The following is a 14,111-nucleotide window of genomic DNA, read 5'->3' as shown; positions in this document are numbered from 1 at the left end:
TATACTAAGTTAATGGCTGCTTAATTTAAAACCTATTCTTTACTTTTCTCCCACTGATATTTTAGATCTATGGTATCATACGTTAGATCATTTTATTTTGTGAGTCCCTTGACTGACTTTTACAGATATACTTATTTGTACTGCTTTTGTACTCCCTTCTGTCCTTACGCTTGCTCATGATCTTTTCTTTCCAACCAAGGAGTCCCCTTTAACATTTCTTATAGGGCTGGTTTAGAGGTCGTACATTCCTTTAACTTTCGTCTGCGTTGGAAACTCTTTATCTCTCATTCTATTCTGAATGATAGCTTTGCTGGATAGAGTATTATTAACTGTAGACTTTTTCCTTTTAGCACTTTGAATACATCATAAGATGGCCTATATTCTATTAGTTAAAATTTCTCACTCAGTCACCAAAGGTTCACCAGCAAGTCAAGATGGATGTCAGAGATTAAGAGGCAGTCTCATCCCTAAAATTTCTCAGTTATAGACGGCTGAGTATTACAGGTCAAATGGTGTTTTTTTCATGTCTACAACGTGCCCATGTTTTTCCTAGGCTTTGGAGGAGATCATGAAGAAATAGCAATGGTGTCTGCTTTTAAGAAGCTTTTAATCCAAACAGATGTGCTAAATGAACTGAGAGCAATTTAGAAACATTCCTTGAACTCTTGACTTCTGATCTATATACTTTTCAAATTAATTTATACTGATTAAAATTTCTCATATCATATCATGGCAGATGTGTGCTAAAAGAGTTTCGTCTTCTTATTTTATTTTATTTATATTTTATCTTGCTTTATTTTAAGCCAGGGAAAGTGAGAAATGGTTCCATTTCCTTTTTTTCCCCGTTCAGAAGGGGCTTAGCAAGTTTTCTTTGGTCCAATTTCTTCCTCAACTCACCACCTTCAAAATGTCCTTCTCTCCCTCCCCACCTAATGAAAAAGTAGCATCTGAATTACTTAGTGGTTCTTTTTGCAAGCTCAGTTGAAATTATAAAGGAGATGATACTGCTGCTGGGGAAAAAGATGGATCTGTCCAAAAAGAAGGTGAGACAGTTGCAGGAACACATGGTCATTTGTAACTGACTGAAGATTAGAAAGAAGAAATTAAAAAAGACACTCAAAGTTTTTTCTCAGCACCACAGTTGGACCAGGCCCTCATACAGTTTATCTAAGCCAGTAAGAAATAAGGTTATTTATTGCTATATTGATGACAGCTTCATTTCAAGCAAACGTTGCATGTTTACACTAGAAGAAAAATGCCTGAATGCTTTCTGTCATTTTTTTGTTCTCTGTAATGAAATCAAGAATTCTTCCCTAATTCACCTTTTTGACTCAATTTTTCAATATAGAGATGGAATGATGCAGTTAATAAGGCCATGATTTTGACAATGGTTGCAGAAGAGTACACCCACAGACTTTCAAATCCAGATAGAATAAATGTTCGATTAGTTAATGACATTTGTAGTCTTTGAGAATTTAATGTGTACATTATAAGTCAACAGAGACTTATCATGGCAGATATTGGAATAAGACATTAATAAAAATGCCTAGCTGTTCATCTTTGGAGACAGATCTGAGTTTGAATCCAAAATATGACATATCCTGGCTATGTAAATTTTGACAAGTTGCTTAACAATCTGGAGTTTGAGTTTCTAAGGCTATAAAATGGGGCCAGTGATATCTGCAGCATACAATTATTTAAATAAAAATGCATAGAAAGTGTTCAGTACAGTGTGGGCAAATAAAGATAATATTATTCAAAGGCCTTGATATTCTCATGTAGCTGCTATTCATTGCTTGAATAGCCAGTGCTGATGAGTGCAGAAGTGCTGACCGATTTTGCCAGTAACAAATGTCTGGCAAATATAAATTTTCAAATACTTCCACCAGCATATATTAACTTATATACTGAGATTTGTTAGCCCATGCATGAAATTTTTCTTAAAGTTGCTGGTGCTATTTTAAGAAACAAAGTCAAACTGATATAAAAAGAAAAACCAAGGTATCGCTTTGGTGTCATAAAGTTGTGTGAAGATTCAATGAAAGAAGCTAGTGATCTCTTCAAAAAAGAATATATACGCAATGTTGCACTTCACATGGAAGTATTTATCTCATGGGTAAACTAAACTTAAGGGAATCATTTTCTAGATCCTCAATTTCCATATGTAGTACATCTTAAATTTTATATGCCTGACAAAGAGTACAGTCAAAATATCTACATGTTGGTTCTTCTGTTCCCAACTCCTATGTCTTAACAGTCCTTTCTACCTTGGTAAAAAAAAAGCTTACTTCTCAATGATCTCAAATATTATAATAGCACATTAACTAACAGTAAAATTTCCGTGGTACCAAACAAAATGATAATTCTAATTATTGGTATTAGTTTTAAAGAAGTGATTTATGATCAGGTAACAAATATAAAAATCAGGTGACTTCCAAGATACTTCTTCAGCAAAATTGAAAGAGGAGCTTATCAAATTGCCTAATTATGTTTGGCAAAGATTACTAAGTAATTTTTAGCTTATAATGTTGATGGTGTTCAAAGATTTGAGTTAAATGCCTATAATAAATTGATTTATACGAACAAGGATTTTGAAACATTCATATCTAAAAATAATAGTAAAGAGTCACCTGCATGGCTCAGTTGGTTGAGCGTCCAACGCTGGCTCAGGTCATGATCTCACAGTTTGTGGGTTCGAGCCAGCATCGAGCTCTGTGCTGACAGTCAGCTCAGAGCCCAGAGCCTTTCTTCAGATTCTCTCTCTCCCTCCCTCTTTGTCCCTTCCCTGCTCGCACTGTCTCTCTCAAAAAATAAATAAAAAACATTAAAAAAAATTTTAATAGCAGAATAGAATAATGCTAGCACTGACATTATTAGAAAAAAATAGGCATCATAATAAATTTATGATAAAATTGTTGCAAAAAACCGTATTTTTCTCATTAAGAAGTGCATTCCCAATAAAATTTACCTTTATATTGAATGATTATTACTATACATAATATATTTTTATTATGAGAAAGTATAAGATATAAGATATGCTTTATATAGGATAAAGTATAAGTTGTAAATTATTACAATTTAGAAGAAAAAATTATCATTAAAGCCTTAATCCAGAATTAAAAAATAAAAATGTCAATTCATACACATATATTTTGTTAAAGAGAAATTCTATAGGAAGATCCATAAAAAATGTCCAAGTTTAAAAATAAAATAGGATAAAATTTGGTTAGGAAGTTGACTGGAAATACTAATTCAAGGGAAAATTATGTAAAACTTTCAACTATTATTTCAAACCTTATGCATTTTAAAGAATTATGATGAGTATAAAATCACTGTGCTATTTATGCTCTATCAGGTTTATTTAAAAGAGTAACATAGCAATGTCATTTAAAGAATTAATATTTACAGAATGTGGGAAATAGTTTCTTTTATTTTTTTCACTTTTATTCACTATATCTTTTATTATCACTTAAACTATGGCTAAAATTTATAAGGTTGACTTAAAACATAGGAGGGGTACATAGTTAATATGTTTTTAAGGTGTGTATTTGTGAGCATAAAAATCTGAAGAACATTGAAATAATGAGTGTACACACATTGAATTAAGTGTTAGACTACAAAAACATAGCAAGTGACGTTAACTGGCCTGATCAGATTCTTTTGCTTTCTCTATTTTGACCCTTCCTTTATCATCAGTCCTGTATCATCTTGGCAGTCTGTACCTTCAACATCAGATACTGCATAGATCTCTTGAGGATTCACTATGCCCCACAATTAAGAACCTTTTAGATTTTTGGGTGTAATTTGCTCTATCAGGTATTCACATGGTATTAAATTGTTGGGTCTGCACACCAGGACACTTATCATCCAGGCAAGCTGCAGGCAGCTTCCATGGCTGACAAACAATATCACCAACAGACTATAAACATAGCTTTGGAAACTCTCAGTGCACAGTATAACTATGGTAATGGCAGGGACGCAGCATTGAAATAGCTTCTTCCTGCCACCCCTCAACAGTGGTTGTCCCTTCCCTTCTACTGATAAAAGGATGCCATTGAATGGGGATGACAGGAAAAAAAGAAGGAAGTGAAAAAAAGCAGGAGGCTACCAAAACTGTTGTTTCCTACAGTTAAGAGTGTGAAGAAATAACTAGATTCATTGATATGTAAGTGCCTGTCCTGAGAGAGAACCATTATTATTCAATATGTTAGTATCTGCACAAAGTCAAAAAGAAAAAGACATTTCATGATCATGAGCTTAATTTTACCCTTGTCCTTCTCTGACACCTGTTTTCTTTTTAAAGGACTATTAAGTGGCACTTAGAATGGGTTCTCTTTGCATAAAAATTAATCTCCAAATTTTCCTATTATTGAAGTACAGTTGACATACACTGTAATCTTAGTTTCAGGTGTCCAACATAGTGATTGGACAATTCTATGCATTACTCAATACTCACCACCGTAAGTGAAGTACCATCTGTCACCATACAATATTATTACAATGTTATCGACTATATTCCCTATAGTGTACTTTTCATCCCCATGACTTATTTATTTTATAACTAGAAAAACTTTATCTTAACTAGAGTGGCACATTCTTTCTATTCTGAGACCTCAAATACTGTTTTCCACTACTTTTCTTAAGAACGAATTCTATTTGCCACAATTTATCTCGGATACCTAGCGGTGGACAGAGATTCTAAATTTATTTATGGAATATCATAGTTCTTTAATTTTACCACAGATAAAAAGCCTTTGACACTTTTTGGAAATAAGAACTCACATTAAAATGCTCGATGATTCTAACCTTTCTTCATCTACTGTTCAAAGCAGATTCTGGGCCCTCCCAGACCTCTGAAGGAGGGGCTCAGCAGTCTGGATTAGTTTGAGAACCACTGACCTACTGGAATCTCACCTCACAGCAGGGCTTCCACAAGTAAAAATTGGCCCCAGGTTATAAGTTAAATAAGAATATTTCCCTTACCAACATACGTAAATCCTATACATAAAATAATCATACATATAAATCTTAAGTCCAAAACTTAAGGCATAATCTAATTTTTATTATGTAATCAGGCATTTGCTTCCAGCAGGGTTTGAGATCTTCAGCTACTGAGAGCCAATGACATTTTGATAGTTCTCCCGATGTTTGGGATAAATGTGTTGGCTTTATAGTTGGAGCAATCCTGGAGAGTCTGGTCTAAAGCTTAGGGATTTAAAACTACGAATGGATAAGGATGGTGAGGAATCTCATTCTAGTCATGCCCTCCTTTCCTAATTTCCCTTTTCACTGTTTGGTCTTCTTCCCCTTTTCCTTAGGGAGCTGAGTGATTGATAGCCTAATCCAATGACTGTATTACAGCTGCCTCAACCAGGACTCTTTTCCTTATCATTAGCAGTTAGCCTATGGTTAAATTCACAGCTCACTGCTTGGTACAGCCCCTGAGATTTAAGGGTCTGGCCTTTAGAAAATATTTAACATAAAACTGAAATCTTGACATACTGAGAACTCAGTTCTCTGCAAGGCTTCTTTAATTAATCCAATGTACTGTACCATTGTTCTGTATGAGACTGTGACATGGTGAACTGTTTCTGAAGCTTACGGAGATGTGTAGTTCTAAATTAAACAGTCAGTGACGTGTACCTACACTGATTTTTTAGGACAGTAGATATGCATGAATCTGTGAATATTTAAATTCAAGTTTAAACAGTGACACAATACTCTCTAGTTTTACTTTCATAATAGAACATTTTTTGATTAATTTCAAGCTTGACATCATTCTTTGTAGAAAACACACACACACACACACACACACACACACACACACACACACACACACATAGAGGAAAGAAATTTAATAATTCATTACCACTGCTGCAAAGGTAAGTTTTCTTAATATGTTTGCCAGAGTCTTTCAGTTTACAAAGTCTATCGAATATTTTCTTAAGAGCTGATACAGACACTAATTCATTTTCCTAATTTTGAACAAAAGAAAACATATATAATATCCATGTGGCCATGAATTTGTTGGCTCTTAAATACTTTTTGATTTGATCAGTTATCTGCAGGACAATAGTTATTCTAAAATACCTAAGGAAAGGATGGAGAGCTTGATCTATGCTTTAAACCTTTGCCCTTGCTCCAGTCCGTCGATGAGCTGTAAGCATCTATGACTGTGGCAGCTGAGTCCCAGATGAAAAATTATGCATCTCATAAACTGCTCTTCTGCTGAAATGTCAAGCCAAGGCAAGGCTGTACCTCAAACTCAGCACTTGGCATTTTCCTTCTGTCTGCTTTGTTGCCATGAAGCAAACATGAACAGTGAGGATTTGTGTAGGGCAGGTAGCAGGCGAGCTCACCGTCAAAAATCTATTATTAGGGCTCTGATCTCCTGCACAGACCAACGACAGCCAAACAGTATGAAATTCGGGCTCCAGGAAAGGCAATATAATGCAGAAGGGGATTCTTTGTCAATCCGTACATGAATACATTCAAATGAGCATGATTTAAATGAGAATAGTTCTAATGGTGAGCTTCTCTCAAACAAACTGATAATTTATAATGAAAATTGTAATTCAGCATCTTTATTTGATATGCCTACTATGACTGTTCTGCAAATATAGTACATATATTTATATAACAAGGTCTTTAATAATTCGATCAGCTAAATTTGTGATGACTTAAGAATATTTATGTGAATAATAGACTACATTTTTTTGCATTACTTTGTACACACACACACACACACACACACACACACACACAAAAGAGTGAATATAAAGTGAAGGGTTCTCCTTTTAATTATTCTTTTTGGCATAATTTATCAGTGAGTTTTTTACACATTTAAATGTTACCTTTATCTATCAGAGTGTTTTAGACATTTCAGTATTAAAATCTAAGTTCTTATTGATAAAGATGGTTACAATAGATAGTTGAGATTTTATGACAGTGAGTAGGCGTGTTTTTCTAAAAAGATTTTATGCATCACTAATTATGTGATTGACAAGAAAAAAAGTCCAGCCCATTACAACTACTTCTTATAAAAAATACCAGTACTGCACTTCATGATATAATTGTAATGTATAGTGTAAGAACTTGAAGCAATCTTACCAGAATCTTTAGTTGCTAGTATGTGTGTAAATAGCTTTATTTAAAGCAAAATGTAACTTTTGGGTTTTCAATCTACTACATGTTTTGTCATCATCTTCATTTTTCAAATATAAACTAACATATACATCAAAATAAGTTTAAGTTTATAATTGGGATGGGTTACATTGGATTTTCATTTATGTGTTTCCCAGTAGCTGAGTTCAATGCTGCTATGTCACTGTATGGTCCCAACAACTGATGCCTAAGCAACTTTGTTAAGCACAAACATCAAATATGAGGTATAGAGGTAAGATTCTTTTTTGAGCTATTATATTGATTTATGTTTGTACAAGTTTTCCGAACTATATACTTTCGTACTCACTTCCAGCCCTATACTGGCACAGAATTACAAATTATTAGCAAATTTCTAACTTGTACCTTCTTTCATTAGTGTTTCCCTTGTTGGTTTTATGATGAAAACACCTTTAGGAGGCTTGTAACTATAAGAACTCAGATTTCACCGTCCAATAGCCCACACAGCTGGATTTCAAATCATTCGTTATTTATTTGAGAATGTAAGGGCATTCGTGGAGTATGCCATTCTCTCTTGTTAAGAAAAACACAATCATTTCTTAAACCTGTAATATCCTATAGGTAATTAGTAAATGTGGGTCTAAAATAGAGAGTAAATATTGAAGGTCCTCTTTGATGAATTATTCAGAAATCAGTATTAAAGTTTATAGGTATTACTATCAAGTAAAATGTGTTTTATGGTTTTAACTGAATAAGTTGGTATTGACAATAATTTCAAAAAGCCTTCCAAAACTGAAATTGAGAACAAGAATTTCCTTTTTGGCTAACAGAAAAAATGCAGCAAATAAAAAAATGTAAAACAATGAGTTAATTTCTTAAGCTTCTAAGAAATGAATTAAATTGAACCTGAAGTATCTATCATGGTTTCGAAGTGCTTTCTGCAGAGAAATTTCAGACCTTTTCCCTATGTGTGCATATGTATGTGTGTTCATATGTATAAAAAACCCCAAAATATATAAAGGACAATGGAATAGCAATTACAAGCCTAAAAAATATGCCCATTCCCCATTAATAAAAAGAAGCACCTAAAACACAACAAGGAATAACTCCTTCAAATGCGTTTACCCCACTGAAAGATAATTGAATTACTATTTCTCCTAATGCAGCTGTAAATTAATAAATACTGCCTTCATGAAATCAGTTCCAAGAAATATGTATCTTTAGTTACGTCATGCAGGACTCATTCTTAACCATGCCTAAAAGAATCTTATCCACAGGGAAGACTAACTGAAAATGTCACACCACAGCTGGATGACACCATTTACACACGTGATAGTAATCACTGAGTTAGGGGCTATCTTAAGATTCCTTCACCATTTGTGGACAAGGCCAGGGAAAAGGTAAAAATTTGAAACTAAAACAGGAAAAATAACTAGGCTAAAACTAGGAAAAATAATTGGTAACCCACTCAGGGATTGGAGTTTATAATGTTACTGATAAGATCAATGGTTCTTACAACGAAATAAATAAAGCCAAGGAATCCTCCATGCCACAAAACAAAACAATAAACTATTCCACTGTTTGGTGATAATATGTACTAATTGTTATTTGATACCTAAAAAAGTGTTTTGCATGGATTCCAGAAGAAGGAAAGTTAGGTGGTAACAACTTGCATTTGGTTGTTACTTGGGTCTCTACTGCCCAAAGAAAGGTAGAGAATATTGATTTTTTAAGAATTAGTAATTTAGACAGAAACACTTGTATGGCAGAGAAGTTAATTAGTCATTTTAGTTTCATGAAAATATCCCTTATGAATACTGAATAAGCTTTCTTTTGATACTGTTCTCACTATAAAATCACTTTTAATTCTATAATTCAACCTTTAATGGACTGACAGACCATGAATCTTGCCAGGTATTTCTCCAGTTGAAATTCAGGTTTATAAATCATTCCATTATGAATTTGGTTCATATGTGTTGACCCTCATACCATCCACTCACCTACAGATGAGTTGTAAAAAAGCGTTTTCTAAAATAACAAAGCTAAGGATGAGATCTTGGAATGAGATCCTAACTCTCCTTCTTGATAAAAAATTTTAAACTGCAACAAGTACAAGTAACCTTATTTAATGTCTTCTAGAGGCTTAATGACTTCTTTTATTAAATAAAGAGGCCTTCCTCTAATCCGTAGCTTTCCAACTTTTTTGAAGTTAACCATAATAAAAAATGCATTTTACATCATGACCCAGTTTAGAAATACACATTTATACATGTGTGTATATATATACAGTGTAGAAATATACATATATAATGAAAAAGAGGTTCAAGCAATGTTTATCCTATCTGTGTGCAAAGCATTGACATTGTTTTTAATTCTATTTCATTTTTTATTTTATTTTTTAATGCTATTTATTTATTTAGAGAAAGAGAAAGTGAGGGCATCAGTGGGAGAGGGACAGAGAGAGGAAGAGAGAGAATCCTAAGCAGGCTCTGCACTGTCAGCACAGGGCCTGATGTGGGGCTCAAACCCACAAACCATGGTATCATGACCTGAGTCAAAATCCAGTCGGACACTTAACTGACTCAGCCACGCAGGTGCCCCTCTATTTGATTTTTTTAAAATGTTGATTACAGTTCATTCAACTTCCACTCATGAGCTGAAAACCAAAGGTTGAAAAGTATTGCTTTAAAGGACTCTAGGGGCTCCTGGGTGGCTCAGTCAGTTGAGCATCCAACTCTTGATTTCAGCTCTGGTCATGATCTTTTGTTTCTGGAGAATGAGCCCTACATTGAGCTCTTTGCTGACAGTGTGGAGCCTGCCTGGGATTCTCTTTCTCACTTTTTCTTTCTGCCCCTCCCTGCTCTTACTCTCTCAAAATGAATGAACATTTTTTTTAAAAAATAAAGTACTCTAGAATCTAGAATAATCATATTTGAAGTAATTCAACTGAGATTTCTTAACTGAAGTTGTCTTCCCAATGCTAGTCACTGCCCCTTATTAGCTAATGTTTAAAAGGACATTACAGAAATGTGACTGTGTTTTTAAAGCATGTGGAATACCCCAAGTACCTCATTATTTCCCCATTTAAACAAAACAAAACCTTCATGTCAAACAGCAGCAATCTTATTCTGAGAAAAAATAATAAAGACAGAATAGAAAGCTAGAGAATATTGAAGGGAAAAAATATTTCTCCCTGGCAATGGAAAGTATGAGTTGTATTGCAGGTGGTTATCCAAAATTGAATACTTTTTAGCTTTCACTTAAAAAAAATCTGTGATTCAAGCTGTTCTTCTAAAAGTAGACATTCCAGTGCTCTGAGAGAATACTTGGGAAAGTATTAGCACTGCACTGTGGTAATTTTTTTAATCATACAAAAATATCTGGCATATTTTGTATGATATTCTGTATTGAAGCAGCATTTGAAGTCTTGACAGCCGTATTTGATAAAACTAGGAATGGTATTTAGCCACTTAGATATTTCCATCATTCCTAAAATTTGAAGCCATTATTATTTAACAGAGTTTTGCTAGGCTAGGTTTTGTTATAACTCATTCTGAAGGTACTCTGTTATAGAACTTGCTTCTGTACTAAAATATATTATTATTGCCTCTTTGAACTGCTTTTCAGATTCTATTACCTTTAAATTAAAGCAAACATTGCTTTGAAGGAGAAAATTCTATCAGTTTTGTCAATATGGAGAAAGGCTGTTTTCAAAACAGATTGTTTAATGTGAAGGGACTTAATATAGAACCTACTAGATATCTGGTACAAGTCCTTAAAAATATTAGGGACTTTTTGTTGTTTAAAATGAGAGTTCCACCCAGGCTTAGCTGAGCTTATAGCCCAAGTGAATATTTATAAATGAATTTATAAATCTTAGAAATAGAGTTTCATGGAAACGTTAACAGGCCCTGAGGTATAGCTGAACTTGTTTTCAGGTAGTGCTATAATTTCCAGTATGTGTATGCTTAAAGACTACAACACAAAAGACTTTTTCTAATGCTGTAATTTTGTAGTTTTATTAGACTGAGTTATAGCATGGGAGAATATTCAGAAATTGCAGCTTAAATGAGAAAACATGAACGGTGTTACTTATATAAAATACTACTGCAATAGTTCTTTTATTAATTTTTAATGTTCAGCACCCTCTGTGACCTCCTTTATTCTCTTGCTGTCAACATGGCAGGCTGGAAAAATTGAAATGGGCTGACAGAAAACATAGTGCACGTTACAGCCCAACTCTGGAGTCTCTTGACTCTCTTTCTGCTGCACATGCTAACGCAGTCCCCGTTATTCTGCATTACAATACTATTTAAGGGGCTGTTTGATAGCTCTTGATAAAAGAGAGTTGTGTCTGGACCCTGAGCAGGTGCTTCTCATCAGCTCTCCTCTTTCTGACACTATGGATATAGGAATGGTATTCAATTAAAAGCAGAATACAATTTCTTAAAAATCAAGGCTCATAGACACACTTCATGCTCTCAAAACATAATGCCTCAGCATGGATAGTGCTTTATTTGTGTCTATCTAGCCTCTTCCAAAAGCATATTTTGGTCTGATTCAGCAATGCTTTCCTCGAACAGTGGGACACTGCTATATTATGTATATTTACCACTGTCTCTATCACCAAGGAGACTAATCCCCATACCAGTATAGTCAAGAGCCTTACAGCATTGTCTTTGCAAGACCCAGTTCATGTTGTCACAGCAACAGAGTGCACGGGGCAAATTTACTGAATGACACATTGGGATTAAAACTTTTGTTTCTGTTTAAAATGCAATGGTTTGATGATGAGAAAAGATATGCAAAGGTGTGAGGTCTGCAAATGTCTTCTTAGCTAAAGCGATAAATGCAGTTTCAATAATTTTGGGGGCACAGTTGTGAAAGCAAGATTTTTTGAAGATGGCAGATTTCAAAATTCTAGGAAAAGTGGGAAAAAATTCAGACTATGAAAAAGATATAATCAGGTACTTATGTTTTTCTCTTAGATGGTCCCGGTATTACCCCTTACTAATAACTGACAAAACAATTGTGGGGTGCCTGGGTGGCTCAGTTGGTTAAGCATCAGACTTCAGCTCAGGTTATAATCTCACAGTTCGTAGGTTGGAGCCCTGCGTCGAGCTTTGTACTGACAGTGCTGAGCCTGCTTGGGATTCTTTCTCTCCCTTTCTCTCTGCCCCTCCCCTGCTCACTTGTTCTCTCTTTTTCTCTCTCTCTCTCAAAACAAATGAACAAACATTTAATAAAAAGGCAACTGTGACAATGAGAAATTCTGAGGTTGCATAGAATACAAGAGAATAAAATTCACACACAACCCTATCTCGGTATTCTCTCATCTACTGCTATCAGTCACTTGAGCGTTCACACTCTATCTCTTCCATCTGTCATAGCTATTAGGAATTTTGACCAGCAATGAGTAATAAGAATTTGGGATCATAATAGACACGTTACACTTGCTTGCAACATGAACTCTGATTTTTCAGCAACCCTTAAGGAAGCAAAATGTGAGCAGAAGGCAATACTTACCAGATACTCCCCCATATGTGGTCCGCTTCCCAATGCCCACCGCTGGCCAGGGTGTACCATCGGCTTTTAATCCCATCAGACCTGAGACAGTGTTGGTGGCTGTAACTCCATCTGCACCACCTATGAAAATCACTTCATCATTTACCTGTAGTTTTTAAAGGGATAGTGGTCCAACCCATTCAAACTCACACAACCCAGGAGAATGCACATTCTCTTTCTTTTGAGAACATTTCCTCCCCTCGGATATCTTCACTAATTTCACTCCTAGAATTATACTTAAAATACTAGACATATAAATTTTTAATTGCCAACAATTCATTTTGCCATTTCTTATACAGATTTATAGATGCCAAATGTTTTGTATTTGGTGTTATTTTCCAAGTAGTTTGCAATACCTTTGCAAATCAAGATCCAATTTCCATTGGATAGAGCATATATGGTTTATAAAATCATTCATTGACTGCATGATTTATGTGTTCAGTTGATATTTAGTGAACATATGTTTAAGGCAGTGTACTAGGCCCTATCAGCTATAAAGGGACCTCATAAGAAATTTGATATTAGAGAAGCTGGTATATTTTTTCAACTTCATTAAAGGTTCAAATGCTATTGCTGGATTATTACATTACCTGGTCATATATTTTGGAGTGCTTTGCTATAACCATGGTCTTGTTTCATAATTCTTTATGTGTGAAGCAGGTGTTTATCAAGAAAGATTACAAATGTTCTTGTTTTCCCTGGCCACAGTTTGGAGTACAGTTACTCTAGACACACTCAGGTGTGAATCTACTGCATTTGTGAGATCAAGTTCTTAATTTAGTGTTTTTCTTAAACTCTAAGCAAAGGTATACACATATATTTGTGGATGAAGATAAACTTTAGTGTGGCTACATACTGCAGGCCCATACTTCCATAATTAGACAACTGATGCAAGTCTAGTTCTTACCTTCCTTTGCAGCTCTTGCGATGCTTACGATATCAGTGACATTTGGGGTCAACTTGGCAAAAAAAGGAATCTGAACAGCTTGCCTCACCCAGCGACAGATGTTCCGTACCAGCTCTGGATCCTGTTCAAATAGGTCAGTTAAATATAGAACCTAATTAAAGAATTGTGATCAAAATGTGTACTGGAACAACAGCAAGGCTGGATACATGCAAGACAAATCCAACTTGACAATGAGCTACATGATATATTTTTCAATTCCACCTCAGTATTACACCTAGACTCATTAGGGAACTAAGGTTAACACACTTCCAATGAACTGCAAATTCATCACATAAAGGTTAAATTCCTCAAGGGAGTCTTTGGAAAATAAAATTACAAAGAACCAAATGGAAGAAAGTGCTTTCCACTACCAGTTAAATAATATCAGGGGTACAACATAAACTTCTGGTGGTAATTTCAGTAAATACTACAGAATTTCCAGTGACCTCATTGGCTTAAGCCTAATAAAAAATACTTA

At 34.7% G+C, this 14,111-nt stretch overlaps 1 protein-coding gene across 1 annotated transcript in view; it reads right to left on the bottom strand.

Moving 5' to 3' along the window:
* The window catches only part of DPYD (dihydropyrimidine dehydrogenase), an 806,753-nt gene that overhangs the window by 205,017 nt on the left and 587,625 nt on the right, over window positions 1–14,111 (bottom strand). The window contains exons 17-18 of the mRNA XM_029948659.1: window positions 13,595–13,715; window positions 12,649–12,768 (exon numbers count right to left, since the gene is read on the bottom strand). Coding sequence (XP_029804519.1) covers window positions 12,649–12,768; window positions 13,595–13,715 — 241 coding nt within the window. The remainder of the gene's footprint in view (window positions 1–12,648; window positions 12,769–13,594; window positions 13,716–14,111) is intronic.

Source organism: Suricata suricatta, chromosome 8, assembly GCF_006229205.1.
Source record: "Suricata suricatta isolate VVHF042 chromosome 8, meerkat_22Aug2017_6uvM2_HiC, whole genome shotgun sequence".
Taxonomy (NCBI): Eukaryota; Metazoa; Chordata; class Mammalia; order Carnivora; family Herpestidae; genus Suricata; species Suricata suricatta.
The sequence above is the reverse complement of the archived record's forward strand: the minus strand, read 5'-3'. Positions and strand labels throughout refer to the sequence as shown.